At 49.5% G+C, this 19,843-nt stretch overlaps 1 protein-coding gene across 4 annotated transcripts in view; it reads left to right on the top strand.

Annotated features, from left to right (window-relative positions):
* The window catches only part of FHDC1 (FH2 domain containing 1), a 42,382-nt gene extending 22,995 nt beyond the window's left edge, over window positions 1-19,387 (top strand). For all 4 annotated transcript variants that reach the window (XM_060299686.1, XM_030878264.2, XM_030878261.2 and 1 more), the window contains 8 exons: window positions 632-717; window positions 810-910; window positions 3,849-3,919; window positions 4,020-4,127; window positions 6,256-6,326; window positions 8,987-9,104; window positions 12,622-12,786; window positions 15,032-19,387. In XM_060299686.1, coding sequence (XP_060155669.1) covers window positions 632-717; window positions 810-910; window positions 3,849-3,919; window positions 4,020-4,127; window positions 6,256-6,326; window positions 8,987-9,104; window positions 12,622-12,786; window positions 15,032-17,050 — 2,739 coding nt within the window. In that variant the 3' untranslated portion in view covers window positions 17,051-19,387. The remainder of the gene's footprint in view (window positions 1-631; window positions 718-809; window positions 911-3,848; window positions 3,920-4,019; window positions 4,128-6,255; window positions 6,327-8,986; window positions 9,105-12,621; window positions 12,787-15,031) is intronic.
* The last annotated feature ends 456 nt before the right edge of the window (window positions 19,388-19,843 follow it).

Below are 19,843 nucleotides of genomic sequence, written 5' to 3'. Positions count from 1 at the left end.
CTTGACACTGATCTTTCAATTGTTTAAGCCGTTTTTCTCTTTATCTTCCTGCTGGAGAGCCAGTGTGTACTCACCTCAACATCCAGTGATCCCTTCCTATAAAGCTACTAGATGTGAAGGAGGACTTGACCTCAGAAAGAAGATCTGTGTTAGACACCCTCCCCCAGTCTAAGTATCTTATATGCAAAATACTCAAAATAATAAGATTTTTTTCCTTTATGACTCAAAGGCTCTGCTATAGTGACTATCCAGTCTCTTCTTTCTTCTTCCAAACAGTGGTCTCCCTTCCAGATTATAACTTACAGAACGTTTTCATCCTTGGAACTGATCCTTTCCCTTTAGTAACCTCTCTGAGGATTCCGGTGGCTCCAGCTTTCTGGTTCATGTGGGATTGTTTATGCCCACATAAGTGACACAGCTGTCCTCTCCCTAATTTGCTCATTTGCTCTTTTAAACAACAAAGTAGTAAGCGGTGATGATTCCCTTTTCTTAGGCTGACATTTTTATTAATTTGAATTTAGCACTGATATCCTTATTTTCCTAAAGGAATTCTAAGATGAAATTTAAAGTGATGTTCCATTTTAATCATTTGTCCTTTTTTTCTTGACCCCCTTTTCCATCTGTCTTTTAGATAAAGAAACTAAAGGCATTTAGTGGAGACGTGGCCAAGCTGTCCCTAGCAGACTCCTTTCTGCACTGCTTAATTCAGGTGCCAAAGTAAGGATCACCCATCACTGTTCTTTGCAGAGTAAGGTTTTAAAATCAACAACGTCAAATTCTACACTGTAGCTGTACCTTTTGTCTTTCAGCTGTTCACTGCGGATTGAAGCCATGGTGCTAAAGAAAGAATTTTTGCCCTCTTGTTCTTCTCTATACACAGATATAACCATTCTAAGAACCGCTACAAAAGGTGAGTAAATACATGATGCTTTGTGTAATTTGATTTGATTAATTTTGGTAGCAGTTTATTTTTTAAAAACTGTTCAATTGAAAAATTAGATATGGAAAGTTCCATTTCTGATACGCTCTAAAACGGGAAATGAGATGTTACCAGGGATGGTATTTAAAGTTTATTTCCATTTACTTTTCTGCCTCCCCCGGTTAATTAATTAACTGACCAGTCAATCAATAATTAGCATATTCTCCTCCTGTAAAAGAAGGTTGCTTTCATCTCAAGCTTAGGCGTAAACCTTGTTGGTTGCAGCTTGCTTTTGTTCCTCTCCTAGATTAGCTTCCTGTGTATGTGTGTGGTGTGTGTGTGGTGTGTGGTGTGTGTGTGGTGTGTATAGTAGTGTGTGTATGATATGTCCTTAGTGTGTGTATGGTGTGTGTGTATGGTGTGTGTATGTGTGTGGTGTGTGTGCAGTGTGTATGGTGTGCATTTAGTGCGTGTGGTGTGTGCATAGTGTATATATGGTTCATGTTTTGTGTCTGTGTTGTAGTATGTGGTGTGTATGTGGTGTGTGTGTGTGTAGTATGGTGTGTGTGTATGTGGTGTATCTGTGTGTGTAGTATGTGGTGTGTGTGTAGTTGTGTGTCTGGTGTGTGCATAGTATGTGGTGTGTGTGTAGTTGTATGTGTCTGGTGTGTGTGTAGTATGTGGTGTGTGTGTAGTTGTGTGTCTGGTGTGTGCATAGTATGTGGTGTGTGTGTAGTATGTGGTGCATGTGTAGTTGTGTGTAGTATGTGGTGTGTGTGTAGTTGTATGTGTCTGGTGTGTGTGTAGTATGTGGTGTGTGTGTAGTTGTATGTGTCTGGTGTGTGCATAGTATGTGGTGTGTGTTTGGTGTGTGTGTAGTATGTGGTGCGTGTGTAGTTGTGTGTAGTATGTGGTGCGTGTGTAGTTGTGTGTAGTATGTGGTGTGTGTAGTTGTATGTGTCTGGTGTGTGTGTAGTATGTGGTGTGTGTAGTTGTATGTGTCTGGTGTGTGTGTAGTTGTGTGTAGTATGTGGTGTGTGTAGTTGTATGTGTCTGGTGTGTGTGTAGTATGTGGTGTGTGTAGTTGTATGTGTCTGGTGTGTGTGTAGTATGTGGTGTGTGTGTAGTTGTGTGTCTGGTGTGTGCATAGTATGTGGTGTGTGTATAGTGTGTGTAGTATGTGGTGCGTGTGTAGTGTGGTATGTGGTGTGTCTGTGTGTGTAGTATATGGTGTGTGTCTGGTGTGTGTGTAATGTGGTGCATGTGTAGTTGTGTGTATGTGGTGTGTGTGCTGTGTGTAGTTGTGTGTCTGGTGTGTCTAGTATGTGGTGTGCGTGTAGTGTGTATGTGGTGTGTGTGTAGTTGTGTGTGTCTGGTGTGTGTGTGCATGATGGCGCGTGCTCACAGCCTGGGCCCGGGGCCAGCTGCCTGTCTCCTCCAGCGCTCTGGCCTCTGTTGGCGGCTGGCACCCTGCTCTTCCGGAAGCATCCCTCCTTCCGTCCTGACTCCTCCCCAGGCATCTCCTGTTCTTATTCTACCAGCTTTCCTGATGTTTCTGCTCCAGTGGTGTCTTCTCCCACCCGCGTCCCCTCCAGACTCTAACACCTGGTGTTAGAGTTGCTCTAACCTCAGGTTGCTCTAGTGTCTCATTCCATAGGGTTGGGAGCTTGCTTTCTGGCATGTACGGCACTGAGAATGCCGGCTCCAAGGCAAAGTCTCTGGTGCTCCCTGGCCCTCACAGTTTCCAGCATTCATCAGCTGGGATCTCCAGCCTGATTTCCTCCTGGTCACTTTCTGGGTTCCTAGTTATTGTGGTAGAATGTTTATTCCAATTTGGTTTTCTTGTTTAGTTGCTCTGACTTGTATTAAGTTTTTCTCTTCAGCTCATCATATTTTCTTCATTTTAGAGAAGAGACTAAGAATTTTCCTCTTTCAGTATAGAGGCCTTTTAAAATTTCTTCCTGTGTCAAGCCTAAAGCAGCAATTTTGAAAGAATTGTCTCTCCTGTTCAAGTAGAGATGGGGAAATATGTTTCATATTGAGTGATGCAAATTTGTGGGCACGGTAGAAACGTTTCTTATCTGGTTACTCTTCAAAACCTGGCCTCCTTAGATAACACAGTATAGGCAGTGATCCAAGTGTAATTTTTTGAAAGTAATACCAGACTTAATGGAGAATATTAACTTAACAATATCATAGGTGACATTTTATTACCTATATATACAGTAATTTTAATAATTAAATTTTCTTTTTAGCTTTTCAGATACATTAGCAATTTTTAATATTGTTTATTTGCATAGGTGTGTGTACAAAAGACTTCGTGTTTAACGAACTAGTTTACCAATATATGACAATGATAAGTTCCTTGTTAAACCTTTAAGCCAATCCAAATGAAATGTAGAGTTTTGAATAAAATGGAAAGATTCTCTGGGTACCTGCCGCTAAGGGTTGGAACTTTGCAAGTTATGTACCTGTCATTCCAACCTGTTTATTTTTTATCTCCTCATAGCTCAGCAGCTAAGCAAAATGCTGCGCACTATTCATTTTCATAGTCCGTAAATATAGTCTCAAAGGATATAAAGGAAACCATAAAGAAATAACTGCTGAGAGGAGATTATTCCTGTAACACAGTGTACTGCTTTTCCTAAGGCTTTTGTATTTTCCACTCCGTGAAAATTTTCATTATCAAAGTATGTGTGATACTTAAGTGTCACACATATTTGATTCCCAGCTGAACACTAGGATGTGCATCACCAGTAGCCAGTGGTACGTTAGATATACCATGCAGTGTGCTACTTTGTTTCAGTCTTTTATACAGTTTAGGGTCAGAGCTTACTTCAGACACACTTGAACTTGGATGTGGTAGCTGTCTCGTGTGTGTTTAAGCTGAAGCCTTCTCTAAGGTACCGTGGTGTGTTCTTTCTGACAGAGCTGATGTCATGTGAGGAACTACATTCGATATTACACTTGGTGCTGCAAGCAGGGAATATCATGAATGCAGTAAGTGAAGTTCAAAAAAAAATTTTAATGTTGTATTTCAAACTTTATTTGTCTGTCTAAATGTGTATGTATATTTTTTCTTTTGATTTGTCTTCTTTAGGGAGGGTATGCTGGCAATGCAGTAGGATTTAAACTATCTTCTTTGCTCAAATTGGCAGACACAAAAGCAAATAAACCTGGGATGAATCTCCTGCACTTTGTTGCACAGGTATGTGGAAGTGATTGATACAGAGAGAGAATGTACGTTACCCACCCCCGCCCCCAAGGCAGTGAAGTTTTTCAGAGGTGTAAGGTGGCATCAGAGTCAGGAAAGGGCACCGTAGGTGCCAGGAAGGTTCTATTTGCGGATTCCTGAGTTGGGCTGCACCTGGGGTTACAGGCCTGGAGGGAAGTGGAGGGGTCAGGGGTGAGGCAGAGTGGTTGCTGGGGAATCTGGACTTCATGCTTTAGCCATGGGGAGCCAACAGAAGTTTATACACAGTACCATGGCCTGACCAGGTATGTTTTTGTTGCTAGGGAAATGAGGCAACGTGGAGGGTGGGTTAGAGTGGAGAGAGAATAGAAATAGGGGTACCTCTTGGTGGAAGTTGGCGCTCATTGTTTGGCGAGAGTTGAGAATCAGAGTAATGGCCACAGGGATGGAGAGCAGGGGCCTGGGTGTTGAAACATTTCTGAGTTGACCTGACTAGGTTTTTGACCCGTTGTGTGTAAAGAGTGGAAGAGTCAGAGCAATGAGGGGATCACTTGCATATTTTCTTTGTGAACTGGGGGTTACAGGGCCTTGCCATTCACACAGGGTTTGGGGTCTGAACCCTGTCCATCAATTGCATTTTTGACTGGGTCTATGTGACACCCCAGTAACTAGTTATTAAGTCAGAGATGAGCCAAGGACAGTTCTCTCTTTGTTGTTAAATTATCTCAAATAGCGAATTGTGCTGGTTTGTTTTTCCCATTGAATGTCCTTGTTGTTTTGACAGCGATCACATAGATATAGCTTCACCTGGGAGGAAAGCTGTGTTGCAGCCTTGTTTCAAGCATGAGTTTCAGAATAGAACAGAGAGATTTTTTTTTTCAATCTATTTATCCCATTCATTTCATCCTTGACTGCGTTGGGTCTTCAGTGCTGCACGCAGGCCCTCTCCAGTTGCAGCGAGCGGGGGCCACTCCTCGCCGCCGTGTGCAGGCCTCCCACGGCGGCGGCCCCTCTCGCCGTGGAGCACGGGCTCTAGGCACGTGGGCCTCAGCAGTCACGGCACGCGGGCTCAGCAGCCGTGGCCCTCAGGCTCCAGAGTGCAGGCTCATCAGTTGTAGCTCACGGGCCCAGTTGCTCCACGGCATGTGGGATCCTCCCGGACCAGGGCCCGAACCCACGTCCCCCGCATTGGCAGGCGGACTCTCAACCAGTGCGCCACCAGAGAAGCCCGAACGGGGAGACTTTGACTTGTCCTTTATTAGCTGTACTTCCTCAGACAAGTTACTTAAGCCTTAAGTTCCTCAATTTCTCCATCAAATGATGGGGGGTAGTGATACCTCAAAACTAGGTAATTGAGAAGGTGGAGGGAGATAATTCCAGAACGTGCTTATTAGCTCAGTGTTCCGAATATGGTAAGCCCTCCATAAACAATACACACTATTGTGACTGCATTCTTCAGAAGACAGAGGGCACATTGAACCTGGCACTAATTTGTGTCAATTTTGAGGGCATTGAAACCAGAAAATGTGTTCCATATCCCATGTGGATTGCAGCATCTCCTGGCTGCCCTTTTAGATCCCCATACCCAGGTGCTTTGTGTAGCTTGGTCCCTGCCCACGTGGGGAAGTTTCCTGAGTTGGTAACTGCCCTCTTCAGACCTGCCTTCTTTGTACCCTCTGAACAGATGAAGGATCCAAACACCCCCATGGCCTGTGCACCTTCTGATTGAACTCAGTTTGCAAACTGGTCTAAGAGCTGCACGTAGCTCGGTCAAGTGGAGGCATACGCATAGGTATGGGTGGTATTTCAGCAGGATCTATTGGATTCTCTTAAGAACAATGAGCCCTGCTAAGCCGCCGCCTCCTTCCACTGAGTCTTCATGCACATGAGTCGTGTTTCATGTCAGGATCAGTTGTTCTGGGAAGTTAAATGTTTCTTGAGAGTAGGAGAGTTCTGGTCAGTCTTACTAAGAATATCAGACTAAGAGTTCATGACTCAGTGAATTGCTTTGAATGTATCAAGCCTAAAAATGGGAACAGTGATTTTATGGTTCCTGTAAGCCCTGAAAAAATGTTCTCCGTATAGTGGACAAAATTCCAGTTTTATCCCTATATAGTGAGAGGAAATTCTGGTTTTGTTCCAGGAAGCCCAGAAGAAAGATGCCGTGCTTCTAAACTTTTCTGAAAAATTGCATCATGTTCAGGAGGCTGCTAGGTAAGCAAGGAAGAGGATTGTGAGAACAAGGTTTTTTGTTTTTTTTAACTACCTTCTGATGAAAACTGATGAATATTTTACAACTTTTGGATTCAGGTTTGAAATTTTAAAAGTTTTGTCTTGTTGAACTTTCAGACCTTCCTTTCATTTGGTTACAGAGGTATGTGTGCATATTTGGAATTTGGGGGTTTTGAAAAATTAATCTTTATTTTTAATCTAAAAAACTCCTATTGCAGTCTATTCTAATGAATCTCATCAGTGTAAAAAAAAAAAATATATATATATATATATGGATTAAGAACTTCAGATACCTCCACACCCAAAAGATAGGGCTCAAAGAACACAGCCTGTTACCTTGGGAGTTGGTATATATCAGGCAAGCTTCCAGGGCCATACATCACTGATTCCTTTAGAATCTAACATGGTACGTTTATTTTCTGTTGCATTAAAAGAAGTTGGAACCATACCAAGGGCTGTGAAAGGATTTTGTTTTAGTCACTCAACTTTGCAGAGGAAGTATCTACCAAACATAAAGCTGTATTTACATCACTGTTTAGGATCACTTGTGATCCTAATATAGATGTGTATTTTAACATAGCTGTAATCTGTGTATACATGCTATTTTGAATCCTGTGCTTTTAAATTTATAATACATATGCATGCATCAGTGGTAAATGTTCAACGACCAGCTTTTTAGGGAGAAAAGTCCTGATTTGTAGCAACTGCTGATTTCCATGGCGCAAATACTGCTGCCATGGCTGATCTCAAGCTCCCAACGTGGCACTGCTGACTGTGGAGCTGGGGAGAGATACCCACAGCCACAGCTGCGTCCCATGAGCTGGCTTCAGCCCCTCACCTCACGTATCAACCCAGTGCATGTCATCTGCTTGTTATCTGAGGGACCCTATCCAGTTGGGACAGCTGTGAACCGTATGCATAAACACATGAACCACAGCTTTCTAAGCCCCACCCCGCCACTGGCCCGCAGCTCAGTGTTACTGACTGCAAACATCCAACCACAGATGACATGTCTTTCCCAAAGTGAGATTATCCGTCCAACGATGTAAACAGTTCATAGTTCGTATTTACAGATCACCAGAGTGTTCTCCCCAAAGAATGAGCATTTTCAAAGATGCAAACTGTTTTGGTTTCTGAATTACTAACAAATTTGTGTGGGAATATTTTTTCCACTTCCTAGTGTGGAAATGTTTCTAAGAGATACATAGAGAAATAACCGTTCCATTTCTGGTCAGAGTTAGATGGGGAAAGTTAGCTAGATCTTGTCTTAGAAAAAACTTACTTACTAAGGTTATTTATTTGAAATGGAAAGTGAAGTACAAACAGGTCATAGGTGGGTGCCAGTGACCAGTGAAGGTGGAAAACTTTTTTTTTTTTTTTGCGGTACGCGGGCCTCTCACTGTTGTGGCCTCTCCCGTTGCGGAGCACAGGCTCCGGACGCGCAGGTTCAGCGGCCATGGCTCACGGGCCCAGCCATTCCGCGGCACGTGGGATCTTTCCAGACCGGGGCACGAACCCGTGTCCCCTGCATCAGCAGGCAGACTCTCAACCACTGCGCCACCAGGGAAGCCCTATTTTTTTTTTATAAATTTATTTATTTTATCTTTGGCTGCGTTGGGTCTTAGTTGCTGTGCGTGGGCTTTCTCTAGTTGCGGCGAGCAGGGGCTACTCTTGGTTGTGGTGCGTGGGCTTTTCCTAGTGGTGGCTTCTCTTGTTGCAGAGCACTAGCTGTAGGCACACGGGCTTCAGTAGTTGTGGCATGTGGGCCCTGTAGTTTTGGCTCACGGGCTCTAGAACACAGGCTCAGCAGTTGTGGCGCATGGGCTTAGATGCTCTGCAGCACGTGGGATCTTCCCAGACCAGGGCTCGAACCCGTGTCCCCTGAGTTGGCAGGCGGATTCTTAACCACTGCACCACCAGGAAAGCCCCTGAAGGTGGAAAACTATTGCATAACAAAAAAGTTAGAATTGATCAATGGAAGCATGAAAGCATCTTGATTTATGAATTTGCTAATTGAATTCCACCTGGATTTAGGTTTCATCTATTCGCTTTACCAGGCGACAGAAACATCATTCATGCTCTGTTAATCTGAGTGTGGCATATGTAACAAAAGCCTTGTCGTCAATTCCACCATTTCTCCGCAGAACTGTGAGCTGTGTGTCAGTTCTCTCTAAGACACAGAGTGCTGACTCTGGTTGCCTGTGGCGAGCAACATGCAGTCTGTGTAGTGTCTCCATATCACCCTTAATATCCCATTTATCAGCATGCTCTGCCTTGCTTTTCGTGGGTTAGAGCTTTTGTATTTGCGTTTCACGGCCAGAGGAAAGTCTAAGTATCTGAGTCCTGCCGAATTCTAATGCTGATGGCATAAAGATGTTCAGACCTAGTTTTTGAAAAGCTTCACAATTCCCATGCTTTCGGCTATCTCACCAGCAAGAACAAAATTACAGCCTGGTCTTTGAACCAGTGTGTGTCTTTAGGAAGGAATCGCTTCTTAAGGAAACATAGGAGGAAACTCTAGATACAGAGGTCGGTAGACAATCACGGTAGCTCTCCCTTCTGTTTCCAGGGTCTTGTTTGATGTACCTGCGTGACACCTGGCCTCCTGTGCCAGGTACCCACTCTCCCCTTTCTTCTTTCAGATTATCTCTGGATAACACAGAGGCAGAGCTGCACTCGCTCTTTGTCAGGACAAGATCTCTAAAGGAGAACGTCCAGCGGGATGGTGAGCTCTGTCAGCAGATGGAAGATTTCCTTCAGGTGTGTGTATGATTCGAGTCAGTCCCCCTGATCTCATCTTCAGCAGCCCCTCAAGGCTGGTTACCTTTGCAGGGCTGTTTGTGGAAGCAGCAGGTTCCCATGCATATTTTTTTCCCCCAAGTTGGTAAAAGGAAGTTTGTATTTCGGTGCCCAGCCTCTGCTGGGTTGGTTTTTTGGCAGAGGGTATTGAATATGGTCTAACCCTGAGGCTTTGGTTAGGGGCAGGGTCTCTGTTTGCCTCTGCTCTGTCTGCATGATGGCATCGCCTGCGAGTGAACTGGGATCCCTTATGCTTACACTTGGCAGCAGTCTGGCAACTTTAGAAGGTTTTGCTTCTAAAGCACGGCTCAGGGGTTCCTGTCTCCCACTCGAACTTCTGGACACCAGTAGGAAGTTCCACGGAGATCGTTAAAGACACCTGAGCACTTGGGCTGTTGTTCCTTCAGTTGTTTGTGTGGCAGAAACAAGCTCCGTTTTGGCATGTTTTATAGGGAGGGCAGGAGGACACACCGGAGTCGGTGCCTCTCACCACCCCAACTGCACCAGCCCCACAGGGCGTGGCAGGAGCTGTTCGGAATAACATCAACAAAACCCAGCAGAGAGAACATGTTTGTGACAGCTCACTGTGACTCACTAATCACAGTCTGACATACTTCTTTTATCTTCCTTATTTTGTAAAAAAGAAAAAAATGGTGGCGCCTTTTCATGCTTTCAGTCTTCAGGGAAATGGTGTGCTGCCTTCAGTGTCAGGGCTTCGAGGCTCATGAGCTGGAATCAGTGAGGCAGGGCTGCCCTGGGCGGTGGAAAGGGACCAGTGCTTTTGAGGGTTGGACCAACCTCAGCCTCCCCTCACTTCCTTGTAATGAAGTCACATCAAATGCTGTGAGCTGCAGCTCCCGTCAGTGAACATTTGATTTTGTTTGGCTCTGCTGGGAGTTTGTTTTCATTATTAAACACATGTTCTGTATTTTCTTTCATATGTCACTAAACTCTAATTTTCCCTTAAAAGTGCACAGATTTTCTTCTCAAAGTGAGACAACAAAGCAAACACCACCACAGAATCATCTAACAGTAGCTAGGAAAACACTCAGCAGTAAAGACAAATGGAACAAATCCAGAAATTCAAGGGGAAGGCCTGTCACACATTGGGAGAAGGATTCTGCAGGTCTCATTTCTCAGTTCTTACATTAAATGTTAATCTCTTATGCTAAATAGTAGCACAGAAAGGCTTATGATGCAAATCCACACCCCCGGACTGTTCTTCAGAAGCAACCTTGTTTTCACTCTAAACTTGTCCTCCTGGTAGTCATCATTATCTCTCTACGTAAACTGTTCCACACAGCTATTTATTTTTCTTTTTTAAGTTCACTTTCTTTTTAAATGGGGGAAATACAACTTTTTTTTATTTTTTATTTTTTTTTGCGGTACGCGGGCCTCTCACTGTTGTGGCCTCTCCCTTTGCGGAGCACAGGCTCCGGACGCGCAGGCTCAGAGGCCATGGCTCACGGGCCCAGCCGCTCTGCGGCATGTGGGATCCTCCCGGACCGGGGCACAAACCCGTGTCCCCTGCATCGGCAGGCGGACTCCCAACCACTGCGCCGCCAGAGAAGCCCGGAAAAATACAACTTTTTAAGTTAGGTTATGGTCCGGCCACGAAGGGGTCTGAATGCCAGTCTGAAAACTTTGCTCTCTAAGCTATGGTGAACCATTTTCGAGCAGAAAAATGACAGGAACATAGTTTTGCAGATCTGTTTCAGTGTCTTGACCCTTTGGGTGAGAGGTACCAAGTGTACTGGTGTGGAACTTTGGTCCACAGCAGACAAGTTTGAGCTGGAAAGTTGAGATTGCTGTGACAACTGCCAATCTGTCATTCATGCTTTGCCAGCGTTGCTTTGGGCTTTTTCATCTGTGGCCTTAACCATGAGGAAAGGGTTCAGCAACTAGCTCTTGGCAAACAACTCTGAGCGTGGTGGCTTTTCAGGTCCTATTCAGAATGTTTCACTTTCCCGAGTCCTAAGGGGACTGCGAGCGCTCAGGCACTCTCCCCGTCCGCCACAAGATCTGCGATGAGACATCTCAGGTGGAGTAAGCTCCCATGAAGATTCTTGTCAAAGTCCTGTTTTTCTGCAGTTGAGCTGTTCTTGGCTGGAATCCACCTTTCGCCCTGTGTGAGAATGACAGGCAAAGATTTAGCCTTCCATTAATACCCTTCTCTCCTCGAAGAAAAATTCAGCGTGAACGCACACACTGCCTCAGGTTACTGACTCAGGTGGTTACTTTCTCTGGCATTTGGTTTCCTAAATAGTTTTGGTTTCCTGCTACCTCTCGAATGTGCTTAGTGGAAGAAAAGGGTTTTGGAGGGGGTTAGTGTGTGGGTGGGTGGGAGGGGATGCGTCTTCTCGGAATTTCTCCTGAGACTCTCTTTAGTGTTCAAGCAGTGAGCCCATCCGCCAGGTGGGCAGCCCGCAACTTCACTATTTCCCACGCCCAGCCCCCCACCCAAGGAGAATTTTCTCAGATAGAAGTGTGATTTCGTAAGGAATATACCTTCTTCATATAAGCCTTGTTATCCAGTGAAAGAGAAAGCACCGTCAGGCTTCAGCGTGACCCCAAATGCCGTCTCCCCGGGGCTCCATCTCCTCTACCTGCTGCTTCCTCACCTCAGCTCAACAGGAGATGTCACTGAGCTGCCGGCGGGGACATCTGCTTGTGCCTTTGGCCCTGGGGATCCCCATCCTGAAGGGGCCGGGGCTCAGCAGAGGAGAGCGGGCTACCTTCGGCCGCACCGCGTTGCTGCAGTACTTGAGTCTGTATGGGCCTTGGAGACGTTGTCCTGGAAGAATTAGGAAAAACACAAAGAGGCCAAGAGGACTGATTTGTATAGGGCAGTAGTTCCAAGCCGTGGGTACCCATCAAAACCTCCTGGGAGTTTTAATAAAGTAATGGCAGGTCCACCCCAAACCTACTGAATGGCTTGGGGGTGAGGGGTGCAAGTGTGGGCCATAGACAGAGCTGACTCGGATAAGAAGCCCTGGCTGGGCATTTGTCCCTGCGGGGGTGACACTGACCCTGATAGAGCTCATTTGGGGGTACGTTTAAACCCCTCTCAATGGGGCAGACCTCTGGATAAGACAACTGGTCAATATAAGTGACTTTTGGGACCCGGAAGTAGACCCTTGGCCCAGTATAAGCCTCAGTCATGAGAGAAGGAAGAACAGATACAGACAGATGCAGGGTTTTCCTTAGCAACACCAACTGCACTCCCGTGCCATGCGTCCAGTGACTTTACAGGGGAACATTTGGTCGGTGGCATCCTCCAGCTTAAAGCTCTTCAGTCTCCTGTGGCTCTCAGGCCTCGCGTAGTGGTTCCCCTCGCTTCCCCAAGGTGTTGTTCGGGGTGAATTACTCTCCTGTCAGCTCTGAGGGACGTGCAGTGAGACCTGAAACTGAACCCCAGGCACCAGGCAGCAGGCCGAGCGCTCGCCTCAGCATGTGCTGTTTGTCCCCTTCCCCGCAGTTTGCCCTGGGAAAGCTGGCAGAGCTGGAGCGCTGGAAGCAAAAGCTCCAGGACGAGGCCCACACCCTCATCGACTTTTTCTGTGAAGACAAAGACACCGTGAAACTGGACGAGTGCCTTCAGATATTCAGAGACTTCTGTGTCAAATTCAACAAAGCAGTGAAGGTACGGCTCTGTGTTTTCTGAGTTGTCAGGATTTTTCTTTTTCCTCTGCCTGTGGTGGAAAGGTGCTTCAGCAGCTCCGGGGCATCAGGAAGGTCTGGCCCAGGCGGTGTTGCCCGGCTGTCGCTTGTGATTCCGGGGAAGGGCTCTGCCGTCTCAGCCCTGAGCCTTTCCCTGTTGGCAGGAGTCTATTGTTTGGCTGCCTTTGCTACTTAGCTGCTCATTCCTACGCTCGCTCTGATGCCCTAAAAGCATTTTGTTAGGTTTTTTTAGGATGGCAGTCACGATATTAAGACGCCTCTTTGAAGATCCTCCCCCCTTCCCAGGAGACACTTTCCTCTTTCAGGGGGACCTTTTTCGCAGCGGGATGATGGGAAGGTCCTCACTCCCCTGTTTTAAGCTCCATAGCTATTGCCAGGGGTTGGCATCTGGGAAAACAGGCTGTCCTCGGCCAGAGTGGGCTTCATAGTGCCCTGATAGTGAGGGAGTCTGCTGCTGTCTGAACATGACTGCTGCTTTCTTGCCCTTCAGCCTCCGGCTCCAATAATCTCTGAGTTCATGCAGAAGCCACAAAACTCTTTGGGTTGCTTGGCTTTTTTTTTTTTTTTTTTTTTTTTTTGCGGTACGTGAGCCTCTCACTGCTGTGGCCTCTCCCGTTGCGGAGCACAGGCTCCGGACGCGCAGGCTCAGCGGCCATGGCTCACGGGCCCAGCCGCTCCGCGGCATGTGGGATCTTCCCTGACCGGGGCACGAACCCGTGTCCCTTGCATCGGCAGGCGGACTCTCAACCACTGCGCCACCAGGGAAGCCTGGGTTGCTTGGCTTTGCAAATAAAACTTTCATCTGTCAATTAAAAGCAAAGTAACATCCCATCATTTCAGGTGCTGATAAGGAACCAAGTAGTCGTGGGTCACCTCTTTCCCTGTGTTTTAAGTACAGATGTGTCCTTAGCTGCATTTCTCTGAGGGGTTGCTCAGACATCTCCCCAGCCCTAAGTGAGTCGCTGGAGTTCTCAAGCTGCCTTTCTCTGTCCAGTGAAGAGGAGGCTGAGCCTGTGGCCACGATTCCTCTCCCCCGTCCAAGCAGTGAGGTCAGCAGGCGGAGGCGCTGGTGGGCGGTGGCCGCCAAATTGGCTCTTTCCGAGGCCCTCGCTCCCAGTCAGAATTCTCCAGGCCCATGAGGCCACCTGTATGATGCTCTCAGCCCCGCTGTCCTGAGAGCCAGGAGCTGGCCCCATGCCCTCCCACAGGCAGCCTTGAAAGGAGAAGACCCGGGACCTTGGGGAGCCCGAGGGCAGAGCTGCAGGAGGAGCCCAGAATTTCCGGTCAGAGCCAGAGCCTCTCAGAAACTTGGAAGGGAAAGTCCACTGTCTGAGGAAATTGATTTTCAAGTAAAAAGCGCCAATGATAGCAGATTTGGGTGCGACATCTGCACGTTTATGTGACACGAGTATATTTCAGGACAGTAAAGCGTGCTTTGGTGTGTGCATTTGTTCCGGTTCGGTTTGTGGCGGGAGGGCTGGCTCCTTGGAGCAGGGAGACAGGTAGAAAGATTTGTAAAGCAAATCCTCCTCTCCGATTGTGGGAAGTGGGTGGGGCACAAGGGACAGAGCCTCGGTGGCATTTCTGGTGTTTCTTTACCAGGGAGCATTCAGAGAACACAGATTGAAAGGCATCTCTTAATGTCCTGAGTCTACATTTATGCGTCCAAATCACTGTTAAGTAGAATGTGTGCACATGAGTGTGTGTGTGTGTAGATGTTTCCATGCAACACAGATTCTTTTAACACCCGTTGTATTTTTCTCCCTGCTCTTGCCTAAATAGCACTTTCCTGGAAGTCCTTTCTCTCCTGCCCTGCTTAGAAACCAAGTTGGGTTTCCTCTGAGTTGAGGTCTCGGGCATGTGTGGAATCACAGCCCACACTGAGGGCACGATGCCTTGACTGGAAGTTGGGCCCAGGGGATCTGATGACAACTTTAGGCAGATGGTTGGGGCCAGGCCTAGTGTGCACGCCCGGCCACGCCCACGTTGTTTGCAGAGAACAGAGGCCTCCATCCCTCCGGGCACACAAGCACTGCAAACACACATTCGCATGCAAACACAGGCTGTCTCCCTTGGTGAAACAAATGACCCAGGTCTCTCCTCCAGCCTGTGTCTCTCAGTGGGGTCTTAGGGTAGCTGTCTCTGGAATTGCACTTGGGTCCCACGTGTCTCATGCATCTTCTGGCTTCTCTCCGTCCCTCCTTCAGGACAACCACGACCGCGAGGTGCAGGAGCTGAGGCGCCTGCAGCGGCTGAAGGAGCTGGAGCAGAAACGGCATTTCTGGCCGGCTGGGGAGCTTGGATTCGGCCGGAGCAGCAGTGAGAATGACGTGGAGCTGTTGACTAAGAGGGGCGTGGAGGACCTGCCGCCTTTCCTGCACTCCAGGCCCATCAGCCTCTCCTACCGGCCCCCCAACACCCGCCGCTCCCGCCTCTCCCTGGGCATCGTGGCCGACCGGGAGCTGCTGACCTTCCTGGAGAGCTCCACTGACAGCCCCGAGGAGCTCAAGTTCCACAGCTTGCCCCGGAGCTGCCCCTGGCAGGCCCCGGCCAGCGGAGCCCGGACGGAGCCTGGAGGACAGAGGGACCAGGGCTCCAGCCCAGCACACAGACCTCCGGTCTCGGAGGGCCAGGAGGAAACCCCCCACCCCACCTCCGCGTGGCCGAGGCAGCTCCCGGCGCCCCGACCTGAAGAACCCGCCCCCGCCTTACCCCGGGTTCGGCGCAATGGGGTCAGCATCCTCCGAAAGAGGAACAGCGAGCCTGTGGGCCTGGGTTCCGTGCGGTCCCCTCCACTTTCGCCGCTGGCTCTAGGGATTAGGGAGCATGAGCTGGTGACGGGTCTGGCCCAGTTCGACCTCCAGGCTGCCAAGGGCCCGGAGGAGCTGGCCCCGCTGACCGTAAATGACTTCAGCCCAATGGAGCTGGCGTCCGTGGGGGATGAGAACCCGCAGTCCCTGGGCGCCAGCAACGGCAGCCTGACGCCCGTGGGCAGAGGTGCCCAGGGGGGTCCCAGCCCGGCCCCGGGGGATGGCAGCGCTGCCCCGGATGAGCCCATCAGCGCGGCTCCAGTATCTGAGGGCAGCAGCAACCCCGAGAACCAAGATCCTGGGTCTCTGTTCTACACCTCGGACACCACCGACTGCTCGCTGACCCTGGACTGCTCGGAGGGAACCGACTCCAGACCCGAAGCGGGGGACCCGGGGGAGGGGGGCGACGGGGAGGGCTCCGTGTCCTCCAGGGCTGGGGAGACGGGCGGCAGCCAGGTCTCCTCAAACCCTGCCTGCCACCCGCCTGCGGAGGCTCCCACTGCCGCCTCCGCCTCCGGCGGCTCCCTCTCAGGGAAGAGCGAGCCGGACTGCAAGGGGGGCCTGCCCAAGGACAGGCCGGCCAGAGGGAGGGAGGTGATGGCCCCGAAGAGGAGCCCCCTCAAAGACGCGTCGACGGGGGCGTCCAGGGCTGGGCCTGCCCGGCGGGGCGCGGCAGCGGCGGGGCCGGTGCGGACGCTGACGGGCTGGGAGAGCGAGAGCATGCGCAAGGTCGTGCCCATCTCGCGCGCCGGCCGCGCCCCCCCACCCGGCAAGCGCCCCCCTCGCGAGGGCCCCGTCGGCGCTAACCCGCCGGCGCCGCTGTCGCGCCGCAGCTCGGTGCTGGGGACCCCGAACGCGTCGCCCGGGAGGCCTTCGACGGCGGTCCGGCCCGGGAGGGAGCCCCCAGCGCCAACCAGGAGCTCCTTCAGGAAGCCCAGCGCCAAGCCCCTGCGCAATGTTCCACGGCAGAAGCCCGAGGAGAACAAGATCTGCCGCTCCGGCTCCCAGGGCCCCGACAGCCCCGAGGAGCCGCCCCGCGCCCCGCCGGCCCCCAGCGCGCCCCGCGGCCCGGCCCCGGTCCCCAGCTTCGCCCGCAACACGGTCGCCTCCTCGTCTCGGTGCCAGAGGACCGACTCCCCGCCTGTGGCCAGATCCCCGGGCCTCACCCGGACCGTGTCGCAGCGGCAGCTGAAGGTGAAGGGTGGCCCCGAGGACGCCGCCCCCAAGGACAGCGGCGCCCTGCGGCGGGCCGGCAGCGTCCGCGCCCCCCGGAAGGGGCCCGAGTCAGCCGAGGGCCCCGGAGACAGCGCCCAGGCCCCGCCGAAGGGCCGCGGGGCCGGGGAAAGGGCCTCCTTCCGGCTGAAGGACGCCTGTCGGGGGGCGCTGGGGAAGGGGCTCCATCCCTTGTGGAAGTGAGAGGCGTCCGCGCTCCCCGCTCGCGTCCTGGGGTTCGGGTGGTGAGGACTGATTTCTGCGAAAGGCCGACCCCGAATGTCTATTCCACATAAAGTCCGCCGGGGCCACCTGCCAGTGCTCCTGTCACCGAAGGTGCAGCCGTGGGGCCCGCCCACCATGCCGCGCTGACTCTGGCTGGATGAACTGCCGGTCGGACGTCCTGCCGCCACGGGTAGGCATCTCCACCCGCGCCCCGGAGGTGGACCAGGCGGACCCCGTCTCCCAAACAGACCACAGAGACCCGTGAACGACTCAGACGAGGAAAATGACTTTCCTATGTAACAAGTAAAAGAAGATTTGGGGCCAGTTTTTATGTATCAATGACTTATTTTTTAATATAAAAATTAAACGTTGTTTTAGTTGGTTCCTTTCACGGAGTGAAATGCGGCCCAGGGGGGAAACGGTGAAGATGTTTTTATCTTCCTGTGTTCCCTGGCCTCAGGGTTCCACCTGCCCACCCTGTGCATAGCTGGCAACTGGACTTCCGCAAGACCTTGGGTGTTCTGTGGTTGGCCCCGTCTTCCTGAAGACTTTCTTCTTTGCTCGCCTCACCCTGCTGACTTTGGTGAGGGTTTGGGTGTGGACAGGAGGGAAAGTGAGACTGGTGGACGGAAATCGGGTGCTCCTGTGTGTTGGGGCAGGCACCGTGGACAGTGGGGCAAGTCTCCCCTGCAGATGGGTGGCAGCCCCTGGGAGAATGCTGAAGCTTCCAGAGTTTAGAGCTGCCGTATTTTGATGGAAGGTCATCAGGGACTGTTCAGCTGAGCACATCTTTCCCGTTGTGTTTTCTCATTTGAGTATCTGTTGTAAAACTGAGTGAAGGCTGCTATGACTTGTGTTCGCTCTAGTTACAGGGAAGAAAAAACCCTTCAGTCTCCCACTCTTTCCTTTGCTAATGTGACCTGGAGCCTGGAGAGAAGCTCTCTCCTCTCACCTCTCTCCCTCCCTCCCTCTCTCTCTCTCCTCTCCTCTCCTCTCCTCTCCTCTTCCCTCTCTCTCTCTCTCTCTCTCTCTCTCTCTCTCTCTCTCTCTCTCTCTCTCTCGATACTTTTTAATGTTGCTGTCTGTTCTTTGGTACAGTGGTTTTAAATCCTGAGAAAAAACAGATCAAATTTTTAAAAACAGACCAAAAAAAATTGCTTTAAGAAGATTTTATATTATCAGGAAAATTTTGGGAAAAAAAGTCAGGCTTCATTCAAAAGAAAGAGGAAAACATGTACTATTTCTACTCAGTGCCAGTTCACTATTTCCCTCTGACTAATTGGGAAATGGAGGAATTCTTGAAACTTTTTTGTTATTTAAAAATTGCCCCCCCCCCATTTTTTACTTTTGATCACTTGTTAGTGAAACTTTGTTCTAGATCTGACAGCGGTAGGTGGATTTCGGCAAATATAATGTATTTGTGATGAATCCATATGGTCGATGTTACAGTCTCCCTCCTGTAGAATGTTGCCCTCCATTCAAATTACTTGGAAACTCTGAGCTTCCATAAGTCAGCTAAATTGAAAAGGTAAACTTCATGGTTGAAGAAGTAAGGCACTTGACCACAAAACCTCTTGTAAAAGCAGCCCTCAGTATGTATTTCCAGTGCTCCACAAAGATGAATCCTGAGCCATTTTTCACCATCTCAAAGAGCCTTAAAAATCATGTATTTAACCATGCAGACAAAAATGTTTAAACCATAGGGCCTGTGAAAGAGGTCAAAAGTTTGTGGATTTGTGGGTAGTGCCAGGGTCGGGGCCCCTTGGCGGGACCCTAGAAACTGGGGTCAGAGTCCCTGTTCCATCACTGATGCTGTGTGGTTTTGGCAAGTCCCTCCCTCTTCTTAATCCTTTGTTTCCCAGTCTGCAGAAGTAGGGGCATGGCCTCGATCATGGTCTTCAAGGGTCCTTCCAACTCCAAGAGTCCAAGTCATCATGAACAACCAAGGACCCATGTCTGCCCTGGGATCAGCTTCCAGAACTAACCCCCAGCATCTCTACAGCAGAGGTCTCACATAAAGGGCCACTCAGAAGAAAGCACCTTCAGAATGAGTTGTTGCTTTGATATCTAATAAGCTGAGTTTCCTGAGAAGTGGTGTTTTGCTTAGCCCTATGGACAGCTTGTATGCATCTGTGTGAACAGGTGATCATTCTATTACCTTTTATTGGTAGTAAGCTTGGAAAAATAATTTAAATATATAATGCAGAACTGTAAATAAGTTTCTATATGAATTTAAGATAAACTGAATGTATTTAAAGGTCCATTTATATGTCCTTTTATGTAATGTGTAGTTTAATAAAGTTCCTGTTTATGGGATTTGTGTTTTCTCTTTGGCTGCTTCTGTAGATATGTGTGCTGTGTGATCCCAGTAAGAGAGTGTGTCGTTTCCTGCACAGAGAGAAGGCGGGTTGCAGGAGGTGCCAGAGGGCTGGGATACAGCAGTCCTATCTTCAAAGGGCTCGAGAGCCGAAATTCAGCTGTTGATGTGTATCTTCTTGGGAGCACAGAACCTGCATTTAACCGAAGGCCCAGGGAGTGGGCCTTGCGCCAGACCTGGGATGTGGGCATGCATCTGACACGTGGGCCATGCGTGGAATGCTCAGCACCTCATACACGCTTACATTGTTCCATGTTGTGGACCAAGCTTTGTGTAATCTCCGTGGGGCCAGCAAGTCTGGATCTGCTCCTGTGTGTTCTCATGTGTTTTGGCTCAGGACACTGTTGGGAAATAGCAGCTCACCTCTGTGGCTGCCTCAGGAATAAGAGAGGGAG

The sequence above is a fragment of the Globicephala melas genome, chromosome 5 (genome assembly GCF_963455315.2).
Source record: "Globicephala melas chromosome 5, mGloMel1.2, whole genome shotgun sequence".
NCBI classification, from domain to species: domain Eukaryota; kingdom Metazoa; phylum Chordata; class Mammalia; order Artiodactyla; family Delphinidae; genus Globicephala; species Globicephala melas.
The sequence above is the reverse complement of the archived record's forward strand: the minus strand, read 5'-3'. Positions and strand labels throughout refer to the sequence as shown.